Source organism: Tamandua tetradactyla, chromosome 5 (assembly GCF_023851605.1).
Source record: "Tamandua tetradactyla isolate mTamTet1 chromosome 5, mTamTet1.pri, whole genome shotgun sequence".
NCBI lineage: Eukaryota > Metazoa > Chordata > Mammalia > Pilosa > Myrmecophagidae > Tamandua > Tamandua tetradactyla.
In genome coordinates, this window is record NC_135331.1 from 188,539,950 (window position 1) to 188,565,001 (window position 25,052).

The window sequence follows — 25,052 nt, forward strand, 5'->3', positions numbered from 1 at the left end:
AGTTGGTATAATGAAAAGTTGGACCAGGTGAACTCTTTTAGTCCCTGTCTAGATTCAAGCCCCAGTCTACGACTTTTGACTGTTTTCCTCCGTGCCTGTATCCGAAACGTTGGAATAACAGTAGCACCTATCTTGTGGCTTATGGTGACATTAAGCGAGTTTATATGTGTAAAGCACTGAGAACACTGGTTGGTACATTGTAAATAAAGGTGAATATTGTCTCTTTAAGCTTCAATTTATGAATATATATGAAATGTTTTGCTATTATCTGTTCATGGGCTGTGTAAGATAGAGGGGTAAAACCTGATGGCTGAGGAAAGGATAAGGATACGGAATAAAGCTTCAAGTTGAAGGACATATATACACTTCAATATTCCTAAAATTATAGTTTAGAAGAAAAACAGTTTTGCTTATGAGAGCAAACATCATTAAACAAGATAGATGAACCCTTTAAGATACTGGTTACATAGTAATGCCATGAGCAAGGACCCGGAAATACATGGACTTCAGAGAAACAAAAGAAAACGTACACACTTCTACATTGGCAAGGACACCGAGCTCTCCCAAGCCAGAATAAAAGAGCTAATGACATCCCCAACGTCGTATCACTGCAAGTAAGGAGGCTGCCATGGAATGTAGAAATATATACTCTTTTATGGATTAAAACGCGTTCCCTCCCACCCTCTTCATTTTACTATAAATTTAAAAATTTATTCAGTTCCGAAAAAGGCACTGCATATGCTAAAACGAAATGGAGACTACTGCCAGAACGATGATATTTAAAACCACAGCGCGCAACCCAAACGCTGCCTCTCCTCTAACTTCAGATTCTTAAGCTGATAAATCCTTCCTCCAGCTGCCTATGCCCTTTTCTATTGCGCATAATGGGTCCCAACAGAAGGGAAGGTCCTTTTTTTCCCTCTCGATTAAACTGTTGAGCGCTTCGTAGGGTGAATAAACCGTAGCGTCCGAGAAACCCGGTTTTTACTGGAAAGAGAACGCGCAGGGCTTTCCCCGAGGGCTCTCGACCACGAAACCCAAGGCCTCTGGGCCCTGAACGGCTTTCCGAGCAGCTGGACCTGCAGGCCCTCCCGTCTCATTTCCTCCACTCTGACTCTCCCTCCAGTGCCAGCACGTCTCTTCCGAACCTCCGGCACCCAAAGACTAGTAAAAGGCAATGGAAAGCGGTGAGAAGTCCGCAGACAGCAAAAGTGCGGGTCCCCAGAAAAGGCAGGGACGGGGCGCTGGCGGCGCGGCGCCGCTTCCGCCCGTGCGCGGCCCCACCCCCAGCGCGGCCCCGCCCCGCTCCCGCGGCGCGCCGGGCGGTCACGTGACGTCCGCGCGCGTTCCCGGCCGCTGCGGGTTCCGAGGCCGAGGAGAAAAGACTGCGAAGTGATCGCGGCCGTGGCGGGAGAGGTGGGAGTCGGGGCGAAGCCCTGGTGGGGGGCAGGGTGGGAACAGCCCACTCCGGGTGCCTCGTGCGGGGAGAGCCGGCCGGCCCGCGCCGTGCCCTCAGCCGTGCCGCGCCGCCGCGGCCCTGCGTTCGCGGCCCGAGAGGGGTGGCGGCGGGTCGGGCCGGGGCGTACACGGACGTCCTTGGCCGGCGCGGCGCGGAGGCGGCGCGGGACAGCTCCACGCTCGCCGCGCCCCCGCGCAGGCTGCTGTCGCAGGCCTGGATACTGTGGCGGGCTCTCCGTGGCCCGCGGCGGCCGGGAACCGGCCTCGGCGGGGTGCGCGAGGTGGAGCCGCGGCCATTGCTGCGCGGCCTGTCCCGCCGGGCCCGCGTCCTGGCCGTGGGGGTCTGCGGGCCCTTCTCGCCCTCGGCGGTGGCGTCGGGCCTCCAGCGGGGCCTCCTGGCCCGAGGTTGAGGGGCGGCGGTGGTTTCGGGGTACCCGGCTCCTGGTTTCCCATGCAGTCATGCCTTTTGGACCTCGGGTCAGGCGAGGCCCGCCGCGCTGCCTCTGCCTCGGATGGATTTGGTCGTTTTCCGGGTGTCTGGCTGTCTCCTCCTCCCTCTCCTCCTTCTCGATCCCTGGGTCTTGTCCGCGAGGGCGACAGCCATCCGTCCGCCATGGCCTCGTCACCCCCGGCGCTGCGTGTTCCTCGGTTTGACGGTTGTGGAAGCGTCGGGACACTGGCCGGGTCGCCGGGCCGCTGGGTCCCGGCTGCGGGGTGCGGACTCCCTCCTCGGCCCGGTCCCCGCCGACGGCACGGGTCTCCGTGCTGGTCCTGTTGGGTTTTCTGGCCGCAAAGGGCTTTTGAGAGTGTGGAGACGAGCAGCCCTGCCCGCACGGCCGCGGGACTGAGTTGACCCACGTCTGGCCCGCTGCGGTTCCCCTCCCGGTTAGCCGTTCTCGTATTGGGTGCCAGTTCTCTTCCCGAAGTGTCGTTTTAGCGAGTGCTTCTAACTCAAGTTTTCAAAGTACGTGTATTTGAAGTGATATTTTTGTCGTGTTGGAATACTGAACTGAAGGGAGAAGAAAGCTGAGAAATGCTAGGAAATGCTTTTTTTTTTTTATATTTGTAAGTGATGTTTCAAGTGTTTGGCACCCCCCACTCCCCCGTGTGTGGGTACTGTTTAAATGGGATGTGAAAGTATAACATTGGCATTGAAAGCAGTACAGAATTACAGAATTAGAAGACTTAAGGCTGTTTTTTTATTTTTTAATAAATCAATCTATATTTAGATTTAAACGTAGCGTATAGAACCAGTGAAGAAGAAGACCCTCGTGGCACAAGATTGTTGATGTTTTTAGGAACCGCAAAAATTGAGTAAATACAAATACTCTGAACACACGAAAATAGGTCAAGGAAATCTGATTTTGGAGAGAACCGGAAGAGTGACTGCCACACTAAAAATAGAGGTTGGTTGTCTTTCTTCGGACATTGTATATCTTAAATTGGAGCATTTTGTCAGGCATCAGAATTGGACTTAGAATTTATGTCTCAAATGGGCCAGTGTAAGTTGTGGGCAAATGGAAAATTTTGAAGTTTTTTTGTTATTTTATGGTTATTAAGAGTTTGATAGGATTATGGTCGCCAGGGAAACTGTTTCTCCAAATAACTGGTCATTGGACAAGAGGAAGAAAAGGAATGACATTTTCTCTTTTGGGGGATATGTCAACTGCTAAATCTTTTTGTTTCAGTTTCGACCAACTTAAATTGTCAGAAGACACTTTTTTTTTTTTAAAGCATCAAGAAAATGATTTCTTGACTTAGTAGAAATAAAGGATAGAATTAAATCTTTTCTTTGTTTCATAACACTACACTCATCTGTTTTAGAAACATTTACGTACTGGCCATACACTACATGAAACTCCTGATGTACCGTTAGTTGGGACAATGTTTTACTGTGGCGAACCTTTTCGTTTTCCTGTTTGGTTTTTGTTTGTGACTAAGAAACTTGAATTTGTGAAATGATGGTTTGGATTAGGAACAATCTTTGGGTATGGAACCATCTTATTAACTGACACTGGGGTTACAATCACCCGTGCTTGTTTATGGACTGTATTTAGTGTTCATGGCTCAGTGCCTTTTGGGTTAATTAAAACCAAACCTTTTGTTAAATGTCTGTTAATTAGTGTTACAGAATTAATAGAGTGTAGAAACTTAGGCTTTGGGAGTTAAGACTTGACCAAGGTCGCACGAATAGGACAGAGCCTAGCCTTTCTTATTTACCAAATGGTGCCAGCTGTAAAAACACTGCTGTGTTTGATATGATTTTAAAATATTTATTTATTCCTATTTACTGCTAATGTTTTATTAAAATTAAAGGGCTGCAGTTTTTTTTTTTAAGGGAAATTTAGGGAAGATTGTTAAAGGTTGTGGATTATCATACAGTAATTTTTTTGAGAAGTGGTAAGTGCTAAAATAGTTCTCTAAAGGGGGCCCATATAACTGAAATGAGTTTTGACTGAGAGGTCTGTTTCCAAGTATGGCCTCTGCTTTCAGTTTTTAAGAGAACATAATAGGGAAAGGTAAAAATGGAAACATTAGGGTATTTAGTTACGTCTATCAATTTGGAACTCCTCAAGAAACTTAAGATGCATCTGCTAAATAACATCTGATTTCTCTACTTCTTTTTCTGGTCTTTTTGCAATTATTACTGTTTTTATTTTGAGTTAGTATACCCAAGATTGGAAGGTTTGAAGTATTTTTCCTATCTCTCGTTTAAAACTTTTAAATAGAACATTCCCTGTTTTGTGTATTTTGAATAAATAAAGGGTAAAAACTATACTAGTAAAATTAGCTGTTAGCAATTGGAGAAATTAAGGAACCCTTCAAATACTAAAAAAATTCTATATTTTAACTGTTAATGTGCTCATCTTTCCCATCTGATTAGTTTTAAAAATGTAATCATTTATTTTATCTATTAAATTTAATAAACACTGTTACCTGAAAATTAGATATTTTTAAGTCTGTGACTGACTTGAAAAGTGAAATTGTAATTAATCCTAAATATGTTCAGCGAGAATAACAGTATATGCAAATAATAGGACTGTGAATTTTTTGGATGGACATAAAGTATAAATAGAACATTATTACTTCATTTTCAGTTATCCTATTTAATTGGTTGAGTGGGAAGGTAGTTTAAATTCACTGATAATCTCAGAAACTCTTAATGTAATTTTGAATTTGGTCTGCTGTTTTTTTTTTTTTTTTCCAGAATAGTTTAGGGGTAGGTTATCTAATTTAGGTTCAAATCTTTTCTCTTTTCCATTTACCTTCTTAGTAGAGCATTTCTTTGTAGATTTGCACCAAAGGAAGGAGCCTTAACCCAACAGCCGATTGGTATTTAGTTGTTAAAACACTGTGTTAACTTTTACTGTAGTAATGCATAAGTTCTGTTGAGTTTGGTATATAATTTACAAATCGTTGGCTGAAGCAGTAATTATGTATGTTTGAATTATTTAGGTTTGCCAAATTAAATCTGGCCTGTAGTTAGAATTATACTATTCTATCTTATATCCTCCCTTTGGTTGACAGAGTTCCCCCACTCCGAATTCTGTCTTTGATTTCAAATAGTGAAGTTTTCTGAGGATTTTTTCCTCACATGACTGTTCTGAATATGACCTGTGGTGCCATATTGTCATTCTATCCTTAGAAGTTATAGTTAATGGTCAATTTCTCAGAATCAAACCCATTAAACCTGTCAACTTTGATCCCAATAGAATATGCATTTTCTTTATCATTGCCTAAAGGGGCAGATAAAGTAACTTGGAGTTCATTTTCTCAGCGATTCCTATGGTAAATTGGCAGTTTGGGGTAGTATAAAGACATTCTAGATCTGCGTTGTTTCATTGTCCAGTATAATTACCATTAGCCATACGTTGCTATTGAGAATATGTGGCCAGTCTGAAATGAGTTGTGCTGTAAGTATAAACTACTTGCCAGATTTCAAAGACTGAGTACAGAAAAAAGTAAAATATCACACTAATAATTTATGTATACTGAGTACATGTTGAAATTATATTTTGGATATATTGAGTTAAATAAATTATTAAAATTAATTTTACTGTTTTTAATGTGGCTACTAGAAAATTTAAAATTACACAGTGGCTTGCATCATATGACAGTACTATTTTAGACCTTTTTCCTGAGTGACAATGTATGGTAAACAGGATTTTTTTTTTAGAATCATTTAATTTTGAATTTCATCTGTTGTATTTAGTAGTTTTGTCCCTTTAGGTAAGCTTAACCTTCTGAACCTAGGTTTCCTCAATTGTAAAATGGGTATAGTCATATTTCATCTGGTTGCTTTAAAGATTCAGAGATATAATGTTTTTCTAAATTTAATATGCATATGAACAATCTGGTGATTTTATTCATTTCTAAGGAATTCCCAGATAATGCTAATACTGCTGTTTGGGGGCAACAGTTTTGCATAGCTAGAATCTTCCTTACTATATAAAGTTTTGGTTCCTTTTCATGTCGCTGACCTTTATTATTATTTAGTCTCTCTTGAAAATTATCCATGGGATATAAATAAAATGGAAAAATCACTGTGACTTGCAGAATGTACTGAACATGTATGTACTGTGCACTCTTAGGGATACTGCCGGACTCCTTAGACCAATGAAGTGTTTTCTCTGTTTCCTGTTGGAGTTGCTGTTATAGTATTGCTAAATCTTAGTCTAGAAGAGCCAATTTGCTTTACAAATGTATCTTTGAAAGATAAATACAATATTAGAAGTGAAATAATTTAAAAATGCATTAAGACAATAGAAGGATAAAATTTGAGATTATTATATTAAATATTTTGAAGGAAGAAATGAAAATCATCAGGGTTTTGAAAATTAAAGAAGGCATTTCTAAGATAGTCCTAGAAATTACTGTAGACGAGCACTGGAAAAAAATCAGGAAACATGAAAAAAGAGAGCATCAGTCAATATAAGGAAAGTTTATACTAGAATATGGGCTATGATATTTGATATATTCCTTTTACTGCTAAAATGGAATGGAATTGTGGGTTGTGTTGAGAGTATGCTATTGAAGGAGAAGGGTCATATTGTGGATACTTTGCTATTATTTATTGAATAAGTAGGTCTCTCTTCTTGGGTTTTGGTGTTTTTATCAAGGGCATTCAGAGAATTATGCTACTTTGTGGATAAAGCAATCAAATTCAGTTATTAGGTGTTTAAAACAAGGGAAGCAAAAAAAGAAAACTGGGTGCCCTTGGATTAAATAGAATTTTTTAATTACTATGTTTATTCTCCTAGTGTATATGTAAAAAAAAGGCTCTCCTCTGATATTTGTGGTAGTAGCTTTATTTCAACTGTGTACAATAGTTCTAAAAAAGGGATCACAACCTATTTAGGTGTCCAGGCGTGAAACTTTTAGAGGTTTTTTTTCAGTGCATTATCTTGAAACTACTTTGCTTCTAATAATTTAGAGTCCTTTAATCATCAAGTCACTACTTTTAGAAATAACATGTTTATTAACTGAATAAGGAAATGAGATAGGAGGGAATAGATGAGATTTGTTAGAGAGAAAGGATGTGTAAAAAAATACGAAAGAGAGGAATAAGTTTGCTGTAAAATGTATTTGATAGGAAGACAAGCAATAATCAAGATTTTTTAAAGAAGTGTTTAACTAAATCTTCCAGATTAGAAGTTTAATAGTTCAGTCAGATATATTCTGGAAATAAGAGATTAAAATGAAGGATTAACATGGTTTAAAAGACGAGGTAGGGAAGGCTAGACAAGTTTAATGACTGATAGTAATAGCCAGCAGGAGTTGTGGACCAAAAAACTCACGTCTTCAAATTTTGGGTAAAGTGAGAGTAAATGGACTTGAGTGATGGTCCAAAGGCCTTTGTGGTGGGTAAAGAATAGAGTGTCTATCATTGTTTTCCCAAACTTCCAGGAAACAAACTGGATAGATGTGAATTCCGTCCTGGACATCCTGAGATGTATGGTTATCCTAGTTAAGATCTTACCTTTATGGGGGAAAGAACTTTGTGAAGCTGTTTGGCTGCCTAGAAACCCATTTCAATTTATTCTTGAGTTTTTATCTCTATTTTGGAGTATTCATTGCTAATGAATAATAGTCTGGTGTAAAGCATTCACCTGCCTAAAGATACCAAGATGGCTCGAATGTTACATGTATAACTGTAGTAACAACCCCTTCTGTTAGATTTTAAGTTCTTTGAAAGGATTAGAATGTAGATATATTTTTATCTCTTGTCGCTCCCAGTCAGGTTCCTTATTTACAGATAGAACTCAAATATTGTGGTATGTGAGTAAATAAGTTTAGTTCTCCAATACTTCTCTCAACAGTTATTTTAGGATACTAGCTTTTTATTCATTCAGCAAAGTCAACAAAAATTGACAGTTTATTAGCCATTTACAGATATAAAAATGGTCCTTATATTCAGGGGGCTCATTATTTAATAAAGGAGTTAGACCTGCAAACAAATAATTTTGATATATATATGATAGCAGTTAACTTTTCTAGAGGGAGTCAGAATTGGTAGTGGGGGTGCATGGCTGTGCAACACTGAAGAACAAAAGGATGACTATTAACCTTTGGGATTGATTGTGAGAGAAAAATAAGATTAGAGAGTTATTTAGGGTCCAGATCGTTAAGGCCCTTGAATGTTTCCTAAGGAGTTTTGCCTTTATGGCATAGGCTTGGGAAGGAATATGGTCCATATTGCCCTTTTTTTTTTTTTAATTGAGAAATCGTCACACACATATTGCCTTTTAAATATATCACACAGGGACTTTGAGAGGTGATGCTGAAGGATGATAATAGGTTAGGCTGAACATTAGTCCAGGAGAGGGATAATAGAAATCTACACTTGTGCCCTAACGATGGGGAGATTATAGAGGAAAGATTCTACAGTGTTTAGGGATTAAAATTTGACAAAGTTTGATGTAGTTGGTTGGAAGAAGGGAGTGAGAAAAAAGATTTTCTCTTTCTCTCCAGGTGTGTTCAGTGGCCAGAGCATGGAGGCTAATTTTGAGATTCGTGCAGACTTAGGGATTTATGGATTGCATGTAGATGAGAGACCAAGATATGAGGGACTCAGTGGTTCTGTTAAAATAGAAGGTGAATATTCACTGTCATAGGGAGACTGAGAGGTGCAGCCCCTTGGAGGGTGGTGCAGTGGTTCCACAGGAGGCTAGGGGTGGGGGTTGCTGTATGATCCTGAAACCCACTGCTCAGTATAAAGCTGGTGGTACTGAGTATGGGGGCACAAATGTTCATTTGCACACTGGTGTTTATGGCAGGTGTTCATGATTCACAGTGGATGGAGGTGGACTAAGTCTTACATACAACAGACTACTGAGTGACTGCAAGAAGAAATGAAGTTTTGAGGTGTGCAACTGGGTTAATGAACCTTAAGGGCTGTGTATTGAATAAAATGTCAGGAACAAAAATATTATCATGCCTCAGTCATGTGGACTAACTATAATATTAAAATTCGGTGACCTGAAGTCTAGAGCATGGTTATCAGATTGGGGTCTGTTGTAAAGGTCCTAGATTGTAAACTGTTAGAGCAGTCACATATATTCAGGAGTTGTAACTGTTATTTCTAAATTCTGAGATATTGAGCTCTTTATGTATAACCTGGTCATTCCCAGAAAAAAACAGGTATTTATGTGACACCTGATACTCATAGTTAGAGCTCTCAAGCTATGAAAGTCAGCAGTACTCCATATAGGAGCTGTTTAAAAAGTTGGAAAAGGGATCAGACTTCGACTAGAGATAGGAAGGAAGTTGATCTGGACAGAACTAAGGTAGACCAGAATACAGGGTAAAGGATGATATTGTACATATTTTAAAAAGTTCAGTCTCTGTCTGAGACCAAAGGGAGAGGTGTTTATTTAGTGCAAACTTTGTATTTTGGGTAGCTCATTACCTAATTTAATTTGTATGGTCAGTTAGTTGAACACTGTAAGTACATGGAATCCTGAATAGGGCATGAGATTTTGTTAGTTAGTCCAGGTTAGTGTGATGCCCCACTATATCCCAAAGTAATTTGGGCAGTGAATAAGGAGATGTTTGCAAAGTCTTCTTGGGGGGCTGGGGAGAGAGGAGGAAATATTCAGCTTCCCCATTTGGAGAATTTCTGTTATTCTGAAAGCAGTGGGGACAACCAAATCAATAGGCCGAGCTTCAGAGCTTGTGATCTGGGAGTGGGATAAAGATTTCAGAGAAGTGGTTTTAGATATCTAATTCCAGATGTGGCCATGATATTTTTTTGCTGCACAGGAGGTGAAGTTGACTGAATTTGGGAATTTAGGAATTAAAAAGCAAGGATAGTGTTTCTCAGATAACATTTGATGGACTACTTGAATCCATCAGATACTTAGGGTGAGATTCCTGAGCTTCAGCCCACACCTACTGGCCTAGAATCTCTAGGAGTAGAACCTGAGAATGTGTATTTTTAACAAGTAACTTCAAGAATTCTGATGAGAAGTTTGGGCAAGTTTATGAACCTCAAAGTTAGATGTTGGATTTCTCATTCTCAAGTGTATTTAAGTAGACCTGTAGTGAGATCAAAAGGGTGAAGAGGATGACAAGCAGTAAGAAGATGCATTAATGCCTTAAAGGTTGAGAGTAGCTGTATTGTGAAGTGTATATATAGTCGGTGGTAGAGATGTCAAAGAGTATGTGTTTTTCGTTCAGAATGAGGATATTGGAATAGTAGACTATCTCCTCCCATCCGATAGAGGGGAGGGAATGAGTGCATGTGAAATGACAGCTTCTGTTTTGAGTAGGCTGCAGGAGAAAAGTGAATGGAGTCTTTATCTGAGGCCACTGAAATTATAGGCACCTGGAAGGTAGAATGAAAGGATTAGAAGGAAGGTCAGGACAGTGGAGTCCATATCACATAGAGGCTATGTTGGAACGTTAGAGAGTAAAACAAAAATTGAGGTTATTCAGAAACTCTTTTGTCAGTTCTTTTGCAAGTTCTCCAGTTTTGGAACAGATTGTTGTTTCTTCTGTTAAACATTTAGTGGAGTAAATTGGTTAGTATTTAGGGGCCCTTTTTGGTTTTAAAAACATATCTTTAAATGCTAGACTCTCAAATATCTCAGGGAGTTAGATGCCTAAACTGAGAAACACATGGAACTGAAAGAAAATTCAAGTCTTTTTTATGTTACAGTACTGTAAAATCTATCATTTCTTTAGTCATCATTATGTGCATTCCAAGTAAGTTATTTGCAATATAGTGTTCCTCCAGCATTTGGCATGGTGAAGCAGAGGAGGGAAATACCAGTTGAGAGAAAAGAGAAATAACTGAGATGGTGGTTTTGGTTGCTGCTTCTGGATTCCTTGAGTGAGGCATATCTTGAGACAAGGTTGGCTTAATGGTTGTAAACTTTGGCGTACAGTTGTTTGATCCTATAGCTAGCAGTAAGTTCCATTGGATGTGATCACCTTGTCTTGGCCCATACTCCCTTCTTGTAGGAAGGCAGTGGCTGCTGGGTTGAATCAGTGTTAAAGATAGTTACTTTTTTTGTTGTTATTATTTATCAGACTGTCCTTATAGAAACTGTTTCTATAGAATTGTTTTAAGATGAATTCCGCCACTGAATTTTATTAAAAGAAAAGATAATACATAATTAACTGATTATTGTTCATCTTAATTTGTCTGTAGAAAAGTTGATGTTGAGGTGTTTTCTTTTTGCAGCACAGACAAAGAATGAACCAACAGTGGAAGAGAAAATCCTGCAAGCTGGCTGACTGTTGGTGAAGATGTTTTATTTTTGTGGCAGGCATCTGTGGGATCTGTAATAGAAATGTAAGTATAGCAGCCTGGTCTTTTCACAGCTGCAGTTAATCAGGTGTACTGGTATAAAATGCACTAAATCAAGATCTCTCACAGTTAGTACTAATTTATACAAAATTAGCCTTTGTATTGAGTTTAGTTGCTTTATTAACGGTCTTATTCATACTCTGTTATTAATAGAGATTTCCAGAAATCTCTTTAGGAAATAACCCTGTGAATAGTGGAACTGAAAACAGTAGAATTTGCTTATAGAAGGCTAAAAAACTGGACATGATCTCCATGTTTTCTAGGTTCTACCTTCTCTCTACAGAGGAATCTACTTAACCAACATAGGCAGCTGGTATGCAGCTTATATATATTCTTGTAGATATAGGTACACACATGAATAAAAGAAAAGGACTTCTGGGTTATAAAGCACTGGTTACTAAAAATTGTTTGAATAAATTAAAGGAATTTTCTTCATTCCATAATTCATTATTTAAAATAAATTTTAAAAATTATTATTTTTTAATGTAATAATTTTTTTAATGTAATAATGTACATTATTGCTTTCCATTCATATTTACGATGGTCCCAGATTTTATTTCTTGTGTTTTCCTGTCAGTTGGTCTTTGTGTAATGTGCTTTAATGTGCTAAACTACTTTGAAGTTCTCCATATTGAACTTCATTCTCTTATTGATGAAACATTTCATGGTGAACATCATATTTCTTTCTTCAAAAGTAACATAAACAGGTAGGCCACGGTGGCTCAGTGGGCAGAGTTCTTGCCTGCCATGCCAGAGACCTGGGTTTGCTTCCCGGTATCTGCTCATGTAAAAAAAAGTAACACAAACACTATCCAACTTGATGTCATCAATGAAAAATGTACTGAACACTTTTCTCAGTCTACTTGGTGATTATAATGTTTAAATTACTGGACGAAAGATTGACCCTTGTAATTAGCATTTTACATATTCTTCCAGTTTGACATCTAACTATTGATATTTACTTTTCCAGTTTAATATCCTGGCTGTATACTCTCCTTAAAAGTATGATCATGTCTTTCTAGTCAGTGATGAGAATTTGATAAAAGAAACTTCATACCAGTAATCATTTTTCTTTAAAATCAGAACAAATATATATCTTACTTAAGTCCATATCCATACATATATAATTTTATTATTTATACATATAGCTACATGGTATATACATCTATCTGTATATATAGTTTTGTTTTTTTTCAATTCTGTATGTCATGTAGTCTGGGTGCTAAGAGTGTAAGGTCTCTGCTATCACAAAACTTACTGTGGTCTAGTAAGTAAAGACTCATATAATTAGCAATTAAGCACAGTGGGACAAATAACCATATAGAGGTAACAAAGTACTATTGGAACCCAAGGAAGCGATTAATTCCATCCGAAGGATTCAGAGTACACTTCAGTGAACAGAAGAATTTTTAGGGTATCCTTAAATAACTTATCCTTATTTTAATAGACTGAGAAAATTAGGAAATACTTTACAAACTAGGGAAATGAGTTGGAGTACAGATGTACCTAAATGTCAAGGCATTTTAGGGGAGGCAGGATAATAATCTATGTGGAAAAGTAGAGTGTGGGAAAGAGACTTCAAAGTAAGTAAAGGGAAAGACTGTCATTTGAGAACTTCCTCTGTTGCCACTTGCTGACTGGGTGTTTTCCTTGGATTACAGAATTCAATAATTATAAACATAAAGTAGTAGCTTCATTTACTGATAAAGAAATTGAATTAGAGGATTAAGTCATTTCTCCTAAGCCAGTGTTTACTTAGTTTCTCTGAGAGTAATCACCTGTGGCTCTTGTTAAAAATACAGATTCCTAGACCATAATCCAGACCCCTGAGTCCAAACTTCCAGGAAAAAAAAAAATAGTTGACGAGCTAATTCTCATCTTTAGCAAAGTTTAGAAAATGCTGTCCTGTCATCATAAAATGAATGATGGAGCCAGGGCTTTAACTAAGTCTGTTTTACTCTAAAAACTGTGTCAATGTTCTTAAAAGCCATTGCTTAGGAATTTGGATTAGAATAAGTCAGTAATAGGAAATTTGAAGATTGAGGACTAATTAGACATAATTGAACTAAGGAAAGACCAGCCAGGAGAGAAAGCTGAAGTCAGGGAGGCCATTGAGAAGTCAGTATTTATATGACTGTGTTCTAGAAGCCAGAATTAGGGTCAGAGAATTAGGGTCAGAGGCTTTAGAAATGAAGGGAACACATTCTAAAGAGATTTCTGTCAGAGAATAGAGAAGTGGACAAGGGGATAGAGCAGCACTAAAGTTAATCCAAGTTTTATCCAAGTTAGAGAACTGAGGAAGAGGACCCATTTTTAGGGGAGCAGATAATTTTTTTAGTCAAATTTAATTTTAGGTGATTGGGGGGTATTTGAAATGTAGAATTAGGAATATGGGTCTTGGGTAAGCAGTTTGGGATATTATGGGGGAGTACTACAACTAGTGGTACTTGTGTAGGTGTGTATATTAATTGGAAATATTCAGTAGATATTCTAGGCATAAAGTGTAGTATGAACATTGGGCCACTGACAGAGCCTTGTGAGGAATATTTACATTGAAGGGGAGCTAGAGAAGATAGAAGTGAAAGATAAGACTTAGGAAGAGAATACTAACATGGAAATGAAGAATATAAAGTTTTAGAGAAAGAGTGGGTAGCTAATAGTATTTGGTGCAATGAGATAAAATAGATTGAGATTGAGATTGAAAGAGGCTATTAGATTTAACATGCTAGCTAATTTTGACACTTAGGAAGAGAGAATATTGATCTGGAGGTATTAAGGATAATCAAGGGGCTAGCTTTGAAAACAGCTAGTAGTACTCCATCCTGAGTGTGGGGGAATGATGATAAGGTGAAGTGAGATAAAGGTAAATTTTGAGGATTCAATTTTAGCTTACCCAGTTTCTCAGTGATACGTGTTAAGTAGAAGATTGGAAAAGTTTTGTCACTGACTTTAGGAGACCAAGGAAATAACGTATTGGCTGAGTAAAAAAGAATTGCTAATAGGCTCAAAGATGCAGCTGAGGTAGGAAATCAAAATAGCTAATTAGTATATGACTCGAAGAACTTTTGCACAATACACTTCCCTACTAAAGTGGAAATTTTCATGAGTTGAAGAGTAATTTTTCCTTGCTTGACCCTCCTTGCAGTTTTCTGCTCTTTTGCCTTTTGAAGTGGTATTCTTTCTAGATCTGCATCCTTCTCTAATAATTCCTTAAATTCTTTGTATGCTCTTTTGCCTCAGTTTGAATATTGGAATAATCCAAGGTTTTATGATTGGTCCTTTTGTCTGCTCTCTCTACAGACTTAACTTGGGCGTTCAGCCACATTCATAACTGTAAGGACAATATAAGTGTTGGTGACTCATGAGACTTTTTTCAGCTTAGTTTCTTCAAAGTATCAATCTAGTCAGTTCAACTGTGAACTTGTTATCACTATCTTGAGAGTCCATAAATACTGAAAGTCATTATATCTGAGACAGAACTGTCCTCAAATTCTAAATCTCAGTGAATGGTGTCAACCATCCATCAGTAACTCAAAGGCTTTAATTTGTTTCCTTAGCATTTCTCATAGTTCACTTTTAGAACCTTACATTAGCTCTCCCTGTCCCCCATTATCTTATACCTGGGTTACTATAAATCCTAGGGTTTTTTTTGGCCTCACTTCTCTTCACCTAATTAAGCCTTCCTCTAAAGTGCAGTCTGAATGATCTTGATAAATTACTAAATGACTTCCTGAAGACTTTGGTCAATTCTTGTTGCCTTCTTAGGGGTTCATGCATGAACCTATTTCATGAAGATACTTGAATCCCCTGAAATTAAATGTAAAATGTCATCAGATTCTTAATATGTATGACCTAAAAATGTTTAAGAACCAATGTCCTTTAGAATGAAATTCTAAACCCCTTCCTTTAGTACCATGGGCTTAGTAGATACGCAAATATTTTTTTCCCTTTGTCCAGAATTTAAACTGAGCAGAGAAATACTGAAAGTGACAGAGAGCTCTTGGTATCAATTCCATTTCTTCCTTTATCAGCCTATGAAATTTTTAAAACTTCTTTATCTTTTCTAAAATTATTTATGGTAATTCTTAATCCTCATATAGCCAAAATTATTTTGGGAGAAGTTTGTAGTGGCTAAGCGTACAGATGGTGCAGTCATAGTACCTAGATTTGAGTGAAGCTGCTTCAGTCACTTATTAGTTATGAATTTGTGGCTTTCAGCATTTCATGTGAGCTTTCAGTACCGTAGTTTCCTCATGTAAAATAAGGAAAGTAATTGATTCATTTTATAGGGCAATGTGAGGATTACATGTAAAATGGTTCAAACAGTGCCTAGCACATTATTATAAATAATAAAAGTTCATTATGTTTGTATTTTAATTTAAAATATTTATCAACAAACATCCAACAGATGCTAAACACCTACCATTTCTAGATACTGTGCAAGATGAATAGTTAAAAATTCTGTGTCTTATGAAATGGTGTTATCATTTAAATCTTTTTTTTGTATGCTGCATGGTGGGAGTCACATTTCATTTTTTTTCCAAGTGACTAACCCTGTTATCGCAGCACCATTTGTTGAAATTTTTTTGGTGGGGGGGTGGGGTGGTGCACGGGTAGGGAATCAACCCGGGTCTCCCGCCTGGAAGGCAAGAATTCTAGCTCTGAACTACCCTTGCTCCCCAAATATGTGTTTTGTTTTGTTTTAACTTTTTGTATTGTATAATATAACATATACAAAGCAAAGAAAGAAAAAAAGCAATAGTTTTCAAAGCACTGTTCAACACGTAGTTACAGGACAAATCCCAGAGTTTGTCATGGGCTACCTACCATACCATCCTCTCAGATTTTTCCTTCTAGCTGCTACAGAATATAGGAGGCTAGAAGGAATAATATTTTATTATCATCACAATCAACTTTTTTTTCTTTTTTTGTGAAAAATAACATATATACAAAAAAGCAATAAATTTCAAAGCATAGCACAACAATTAGTTGTAGAACAGATTTCAGAGTTTGGTGTGGGTTACAATTCCACAATCTTAGGTTTTTACTTCTACCTGCTCTAAGATACAGGAGACTAAAAAAAATATTATAATGGTTCAGCAATCATACTAGTTTGTTAAACCCTGCCTGCTCCTGTATAATTCCACCATCACTTTGCTCTTTCTCCCACACTTTAGGGGTGTTTGGGCTATCCATTCTAACTTTTTCACGTTGAAAGGGGCTGTCGATAATATGGGATAGGGGAGTGGAATTAGTTGATGTTCTGGAGAGGCTGGCCACTTTGCATTTCAGGACTTAATCTGGTCCAGGGACCCATCTGGAGGTTGTAGGTTTCTGGAGAGTTACCCTGGTGCATGGGAACTTTGTAGATTCTTACATGATTTAAGTCTTAAATCTATATATATCTATATCTATATCTATATATCTATATCTATATCTATATGTATCTATATCTATCTCTCTCTATATATATATAAAACTTGTGTAAAACTTTCCAGATCCTTATATTCCAGCATGATTAAAGATAAAAGGATTCTTTTATTTTAAAAAACAACCATTCATGCAGAAGACCCGGGTTACTTCCCCCCCACCAAAAAAAAAAGCCAAAAGTTTTGTGAAAGAACATGACTTTTTTTGGTACGTCTACACAGCTCTAATTTTAAAGTGATATTAACTTTGTTGGTTTTTCATGTATGTAATTGGTTTTGAGCTTATATTTGAAAAAAAATCTAATTTTTAATCTTTCTATTGTTGGTAGACAGTTCTTCAGTAGTAAGTTCTACTAAAGACCTTTTTTGTTTATATTAAGTTTACCTTATTTTTGAACAGATGTCTTCAAAAAGGTTAAGGAAAATCAGAGTACTTTGCGATTTTCTCTCGTGCTACCCATATCCCTCTACACTTTGGTCTTCCAGATTACATGATTATCTGTGGAGATAAGAATGAAATTTATGCTTAGAAGTTATATTACAGGAGTAATTTAGTTGGTAAAAGTCTTTGAAGGTGAGTGATGCATTAATTATGTTCATTAGCAGAGTTGGATTAATTTCCATTCAAATTTGAAATTAGGAAAACATGAAATTATTCTAAATTTTGTAACCAGGAAATAAATTCCATTGTTCATAATGCTCTCCAGAGTTTTCCAAGACCATTATTAGAAAGCGAATACTGGGCGGGCCGTGGTGGCTCAGCGGGCAAAGTGCTTGCCTGCTATGCCGGAGGACCTCGGTTCGATTCCCGGCCCCAGCCCATGTAACAAAAACGGAGAAACAGAATACAATAAAACAAGAAAATGTTTAAAAAAATGTTTCCCTTTCTTCCTTCCTTCCTTCCTTCTATCCTTCCTTCCTTCTCTCTGTCTTTCCTTTAAAAAAAAAAAAAAAAGAAAGCGAATACTACTCTTTGATTAGCTTTAATTCTTTTCCTTGTTCAAAAAAAAGGAGGGAGGTATTACTTATTGATGTATTATGATTCTTTGAACATTCACAGATTTAGCCTTCAACCTATTTGAAAATCATTGAAACTATGCAAACTAGAGAATTTGTATGGTATATTAGAATTGTAATGGAAATAGCCTCGAAATATGTGTTTCATCTAGATAAGTGTGTATGTGTGTTGTGTTGCTTTGTCTTTATCTTGTTGTATATCTTTTCCATATCATGTGCCTCATCCAGAATTATACCTAAGTTTTTCTCCCTGTTTTTTAGTGGTTGGTAGACTAACAATATACTTGGTAGGCTAAGCATAATTAGTATTTAAAATTTTTAGTTGAGGGCGGGCCGCGGTGGCTCAGCGGGCAAGAGTGCTTGCCTGCCGTGCCGGAGGACCCCGGTTCGATTCCCGGCCCCAGCCCATGTAAAAAACAAACAAACAAACAAAATATAATAAAAAAAAACAAGAAAATGTTTAAAAATGTTTCCCTTTCTTCCTCCCTTCCTTCCTTCCATCCTTCCTTCCTTCTCTGTCTTTCCTTCCTTAAAAAAAAAAAAAAAAATTTTTAGTTGATAGTTGAGCCTACTTCAAATGAAATAATGAACTTTCTAATGAGGTACGGGTAGCTGTCTGCTGTCTGTTATCAATGTTCCTGTGAAATTTATCCAGCTTTACTACGTTCTAATGAGGGAACCAAGATCACTGCCCAGACAGAATTGTTTTGCCTTTCCAAATGTGTTTACAGTTCATGCCTTCCCCTATGATGGTAGTTAGTTTTGAAGTTATATGTTTAGGTTTATTCATGTATGCAAGAGTAAGAGTCATACAAAATTCTGATCATATTAAGCAGGATGGTGAGTAATGCTTTTAAATTGAAAACTTTCTTTTCTGTAAATAAATCAACCGCATCTGATGGGAAACTGATTTTCTGGGTCAATTTTACTGAAGTATATGGTGGAGTTTGAGATTGCATATTTCAAAGTATGGCATTGGCTCAATCAAGTACAAGTTTTGTTTGCATTTTACTGAACTTTGATTTTTCTTTTTAAAAAGTTTAAATTTATTACCCTATCCCTTACCCAGAACGTACTTCCACCGTTTAGAATGTGGACTTCTTACATATAAGATATTGCTATTATTTATTCAAAGAATGATGAGCATCTGCCCATTTCTCCATTTTATCATATAAATAGAATCAAACATCTTTCTTATTCAGTTAGTTAATTAGTACTTGCAGATGAATGGCTTTCATATTTTCCTTTTCTTAATTGGGACTTTAAATAAATGTGAGAATTTAAAAAAAGATTTTCATGATTGCATTTCTTTGACCTAAGTTGAAGAAATGGAAGAATGTGTGTATCCGTACTATACCAGATTTTCTTCTTGTTACCAAAATGTTTAAAGTTAACCCTTTAAAGCTATTCTCTGAGTTTTTTATTCTTGCGATTGACCTGTGTGTAGTTTTACCAATAAAAAGAATACTACTACTGTGTGGTATAAAACATAAAGTATAGTTCTATGTTTTCATTTACATAATTTATTATGGCTTCATAGTAATTTTGAGTCAGAAGCAGATATTACTGCCATTTTACTGATGAGAAAACTGAACTTCCCAGAAATCTGATGTGTGTGTGAATGAATGAGATTTTCCTTTAAATTTCTGGGTCATTGGGCATCTGTTTTTAGTACCTGACAGAATTGAAAGTAAAGTAGTCTTTGATAAGATTACCTTTCGCTGACAAAGATATTCTTAACTTTTGCCAGGTAGCAACTGATATATGTGGTACTCTTTCTCTTGTCATTTTGGGAATTACTAAGATTTTGTATTGTAACGAATGCATATGGACTTTTGAGACCCTAATAAAATGTGGTGTACATAGCTAATTCTTTTTATAAGAATAGCAGGGAGATGTTAATTAACCAGTCAAGAAGCATGTGCTTTTTCTCATGTAACTTACATTGTTTGAACTTAATAGGTTCTTTGAGAGTAAGGTTTTAGGTCAGATATTTCACAGTTTCTGTAATGCAAAGTCATATTTGGTTGATTTAGAGCTTTTCATAGGTTAGGAAAAAGTTGATGTACTTTGCTGGTTTCTATAAACTAAAGTTTCTGGTAAAAGTTGATTGAAAATATAATTAAAGGTTGAAAGAGAGTTTGGAAAAATGGCAGTAAATTGGCAGATATATATGCTTTTGACCCAGAATTACTGTGATGCCACAATACATTACGTAAGTGAAAGCATAAAACTTATTTCTAACCTCCTCTACAGTATCTAATTGTTTTCTGTTTGCTAAAACAAAGACCATACAGCAAGTTGGCTTAACAGTGGGAATTTATTTGGTCATGGTTTTGAAGCTAGAAGTACAAAATCAAGACATCATCAAGGCAGTGCTTTCTCTCAGAAGACTGGTGTTCTAGGGCTGGCTGCCACTGGTCCTTGGCTTTTCTTTCACATGACAGTGCACATGGCAGTGTTTTCTCTTTTCTCTTCCAGGTTCCATAAGACCTCCAGTAGTAGGATTAAGGCCCATTCTGATTCCCTTGGGCCTCACCTTAACTGAAGTGCCCTCATCAAAAGGTCCCATTTACAGTGCACCCATACCCACAGGAATTCATTGATTACAACATATTTTTTGGGGGGTACATAACCCCAAGCCACTACACTAATTGATCACTTCTTTCCAGTGAAACTATGTATTTCTTCCTTTTTTTTAGGTAAACACAATTTTTAAAATTTAACTTCTATCATTTTTCAGCATCACGTACTGAGGAATCAGGGAGACAGAAAAAATAGTAAGAGAATAGAGCTTAAGTAGATGTGTTAAAAGGGGGTTTTGTTTGGTTGTGTGTTTTAGACTGTGGCTGTTTATTAAAATTATGGTGAGGAAATGGGAGTCTCTAGGGCTGTCAGGTGGAGACTGCAGTATGATGCCTGCATTCAGGGCTTTTACCCCCTTTCAGCCATGTGTTTTCGTTTGGTGGGCCCACTCCGGAGCAGGCTGGGGCTCCTATGGGCAAAGACAGCCTTGACCTTTTCTGTGGTGGAGTGGACTGGGGTTACTTGCCTGATTCCCCCCATTCTGGGATGATCCTTCTGATACAGCTTTTTACCAGCAGTTCTTTTATGGCAATAGGAGTGGCTCCATTAATCTGGGTCTGCTTTCGGTGTTTGCTCTGAAGCTTTAGGGTCCTGGCAGGGGTGCTGGGGTTCCTGGCCAGGGTGTCAGTATCAGGGCTCTTGGCAGCCTCTTGTTGACCAGGGACTGGGCTGGGACTTGGCTTTCATCCTTTTCTTCCTCTTCCTCTTGCCTGAGTTGGGAGACTGCTCATCACCAGGGATGGCAGGGCTGGCCTCTTGTGTTGTGATTGCTCCCAGTTTACCTTTCTTGTACTTCTACTTTTTCTTTTGCATCATGCTGTTGGAGTTCTGAGGGAAGGTGCTTTCCTTGGCATTCTTCTTCTCTAACTTGGAGTGCCGGACTCCCAGGAATTTCAGGGCCTCTCGGTAGAGGTCATAGAGGTGGCTGCAGCAGGTTGAGTGCTGCCCTTGCTGCAGGCTTGACCCTGTAAGCACATCCAGGGCCGAGGACAGGTCCAAGGCCAGATTCTGGTGATGCACAGTCCTGAGAAGTGCAACAGACAGCTCTAAGGAGGATGGCTCCTTCTGCTGCTCTGAGTTGATCTGTACCTTCTCCAGGGTCTGCAGATCCTCAGTGACCTTTGCAAGGATCAGGCCACTAAATTTCCCCCCTCCAGATCCTCAAACAGCTTCAGCTCCACATGGACACAGCCTGCTGGCAGGGCTGTACTGTGCCTGTCATGTGCTTAGAGTAATGTTTTTAAGCTGTGATTGATAATTACTTTTGTGACTACTGAACTCATTTTTGAGTGCTTGATCTTTGAAAATAGCAAAGGTCCTTATAGTGATTAAATCCTAAATTAAATTCTAAATATTTTACATTTAAAATGACAATGAACAGGTTTATAGAGAAGTTGTCACTTTATTTTAAACAACAGTTAATTTCATGACTTCCAATCTCTGTGAGATCTTCACCTGTTTATCATTTTAACTATTATTGTTCTACTCTCTTCACCATTTTTTCCCCTTTCAAAAAGTCTGATTTCCTATTACTGTGGAATGACGTTAAACCATATGTATGTACATATATATATATTTTTTAACTAGGGTACAGTGGCCTCTGATTGTCTTTACATCTTTATCTCTTGCTATTTCACTGCCTGTACATGTCTTTGCCTGGAATCTCAGCTCCTCATTCGCCCACCTCCATACCTTCTGAAGTAACTCTATCCTCTCATCTCTCTTTTTGTACATTTTACTTTTATTAAATATCTTTAACTCATATCTATTATTGTAGGAATCAGGCCATACTTTGAACCTTTGCTTGCATGTATGTTTCTTTTTTTAAAAGAGTTGATAGGTGTTTTATTCATCTTTAGATCCACCAATGCTTTTCAGTGTATATGGACCATTCTAGGTGTTTAGTTTATGCTTATTTAAATTGATAAGGCAGAAGTTGTTCTAAGGTTTCAGTGTTTTTTAATGACCAGTTTGACAGATCTTGTCTTTTTTTCTCTCTGTCCCTCTTCAGTATTCTTCCTTGCTGTAATGGTCCTATATGATCATAACCTTATGGAGCTTTAATGATTACAGAGTGTTTTTTTTTTTCTTTTATCATTCTCAGCTAAGCTTTGTGAACTCTGATTTGCAGGTAAAGAAAATTTAGAGTTTAAAGTGCCTAAGAGCTGCATATAACTAATAAGGGAGACTTAAGACTCAGATCTTTAGATTTCTTGTCTGGCGTTGATGTCACTGTGTAACAAGTACCTTTCTTCAAGTTATCATCTCTTCCTTGGCTGGCTGCAACTTTTCATCGTGCAGTTTTTTTAGTATGCTTCTCCAGGGCTAATCTTTCAGTGCACTGACAGGTTGTTATAAAAAAATCCTTAAAAAAGTTACTAGTCAGATGGGTTTAACTTAAAGTTATTTAAAAATAAACCGCCAATATATCATTTACAAGGTTATATTATTATTTGAAAAAACATGTTCATATTAGTACATACTTGAGTAGTGTCTCACAGGTCCTGTCCTAGATTCTGAGAGTGCAGCGATGAGCCAAAAGAGACCTGGTCCCAGCCCCTGCCCTTCCCCAGCTTATGGGGAAGACTGACATTAGCAAAATAATCACACAAATAAACATAATGTTGCAAGTCTGATAAATGCTAAGAACATGGTAAGAAATTAATAAAATAGGGTGATTTGACTTAGTCATGTAGGCTTTCCAAAGGAGGGTATGAGATGAGTTTAGTTTGCTGGAGAGGTAGGGAAAGGAACGAGATCAAGAATTGCTCCATATAGAAGAAACCTGTGAATGGAAGGAATAGCCAAGGTGCCCAGAAGCCTGATCGAGGAGAAGGTGAATGTGAGATGAGGCTCCGGAATGGGGACCAGACCACGCATGGGATACAGTCCTGGGAGAGGGTTTGGCCTTTACCCCAAAATCAGCTTTTTAAGCAAGGGATAAGAATGAAACAGTTAAAAGTCATATGCAGTAATTTAATACACAGTGTCGTTCAGTGGCCACAGACTGGGTAGAGATGGAGAATAGATGAATTCCAGAGATTCAGGAGATCAGATTGATAAGATTTGCTGATATTTTACATGATACTTTTTACATGATATTTCCATGATATTTTACAGAGGAGATGGGAGCTTTCAAGGATAACTTGTAGATTGCTGATTCAGCTACGCAAGTGGATAGTGCTGGCACCAGCAGTGCATTTAGGGGGTAAAGAGGAAGCAGGTCATGAGTTCAACTGAGGTGCCTTCAAGACATCCAAGAAGAGATGTTTTTATTTAAAATATATTTATTTACAATCTGTACCTTGGTAGTATTTGTTTCACATTTGTGTGTTCCAGGTCCCCCCTGCATGTAAAAATCAGTGAGACACTAGGTGGGCAATGGTGGCTCAGTGGCAGAGTTCTCACCTGCTATGCCAGAGATCCGGGTTCAGTTCCCAGTGCCTGCCCATGTTCAAAAAAAAAAAAAAAATCAGTGAGACACAAACACAAATCAAAAAGATTTCTTCACAAGAGCTTTTTTCATACTTTTCATCTTTGTATTTCAGTGGTGGTGTGCATATAATAGATGCTTATATTTTCTGATTATTGAATTAAGGTATTGGAAGTATTAAAATACGGTTTTAATATACATATTTTCTAATTTTCTTAGGATGGCTGGCTGTGGTGAAATTGATCACTCTGTGAACATGCTTCCTACCAACAGGAAAGCTGAATCCTGTTCTAATACTGCGCCTTCTCTAGCTGTCCCTGAATGTGCCATTTGTCTGCAAACATGTGTCCACCCAGTCAGTCTGCCTTGTAAGCATGTTTTCTGCTATCTGTGTGTAAAGGGAGCTTCATGGCTTGGAAAACGGTGTGCCCTCTGTCGACAAGAAATTCCTGAGGATTTCCTTGACAAGCCAACTTTGTTGTCACCAGAAGAACTCAAGGCTGCAAGTAGAGGAAATGGTGAATATGCATGGTATTATGAAGGAAGAAATGGGTGGTGGCAGTATGATGAGCGTACTAGTAGAGAGCTAGAAGATGCTTTTTCGAAAGGTAAAAAGAGCACTGAAATGCTAATTGCCGGGTTTCTCTATGTTGCTGATCTTGAAAATATGGTTCAGTATAGGAGAAATGAACATGGACGTCGCAGGAAGATTAAGCGGGATATCATAGATATACCAAAGAAGGGAGTAGCTGGACTGAGGCTGGACTGTGACTCTAATACTGTAAACCTAGCAAGAGAAAGTTCTGCTGATGGAGCGGACAGTGTATCAGCACAGAGTGGAGCTTCAGTTCAGCCTCTTGTTTCCGTAAGGCCCCTAACTTCAGTAGTAGATGGGCAGTTAACAAGCCCTGCAACGCCATCCCCCGATGCAAACACTTCTTTGGAAGACTCTTTTGCTCATTTACAACTGAGTGGAGACAGCGTAGCTGAACGGAGCCATAGGGGAGAAGGAGAAGAACGTGAATCATCATCTTCAGGCAGGGTACCAGCACCAGACATCTCCACTGAAGAAACTGAATCAGATGCCAGTAGTGATAGTGAGGATGTATCTGCGCTTGTTGCACAGCATCCCTTGACCCAACAGAGACTTTTGGTTTCTAATGCAAACCAGACAGTAGCTGATCTATCAGATCATTCAGGCAATGATCGATCGGTAGCAGGAGATACAACAGTGAGTGTCAGTGTCAGATCTAGAAGGCCTGATGGACAATGCACAGTAACTGAAGTTTAAATAAAAATAGTCTTCAGTCCCATG

The 25,052-nt window shown here is 38.2% G+C and overlaps 1 protein-coding gene across 4 annotated transcripts; it reads left to right on the plus strand.

Annotated features, from left to right (window-relative positions):
* The first annotated feature begins 1,308 nt into the window (after window positions 1–1,308).
* On the plus strand, window positions 1,309–25,052 carry RNF146 (ring finger protein 146). 4 transcript variants are annotated; one of them, XM_077162841.1, is made up of 4 exons: window positions 1,309–1,416; window positions 11,147–11,257; window positions 17,102–17,275; window positions 23,957–25,052. In XM_077162841.1, exon 4 carries the CDS (start codon window positions 23,958–23,960, stop codon window positions 25,026–25,028), a length of 1,071 nt encoding a protein of 356 aa, XP_077018956.1. In that variant the 5' UTR covers window positions 1,309–1,416; window positions 11,147–11,257; window positions 17,102–17,275; window position 23,957; the 3' UTR covers window positions 25,029–25,052. The 4 variants fall into 4 exon arrangements, with proteins under 4 accessions (XP_077018956.1, XP_077018953.1, XP_077018955.1 ...); XM_077162839.1 differs by lacking the exons at window positions 1,309–1,416; window positions 17,102–17,275 and adding exons at window positions 2,773–2,864; window positions 8,736–8,823; XM_077162838.1 differs by lacking the exon at window positions 17,102–17,275.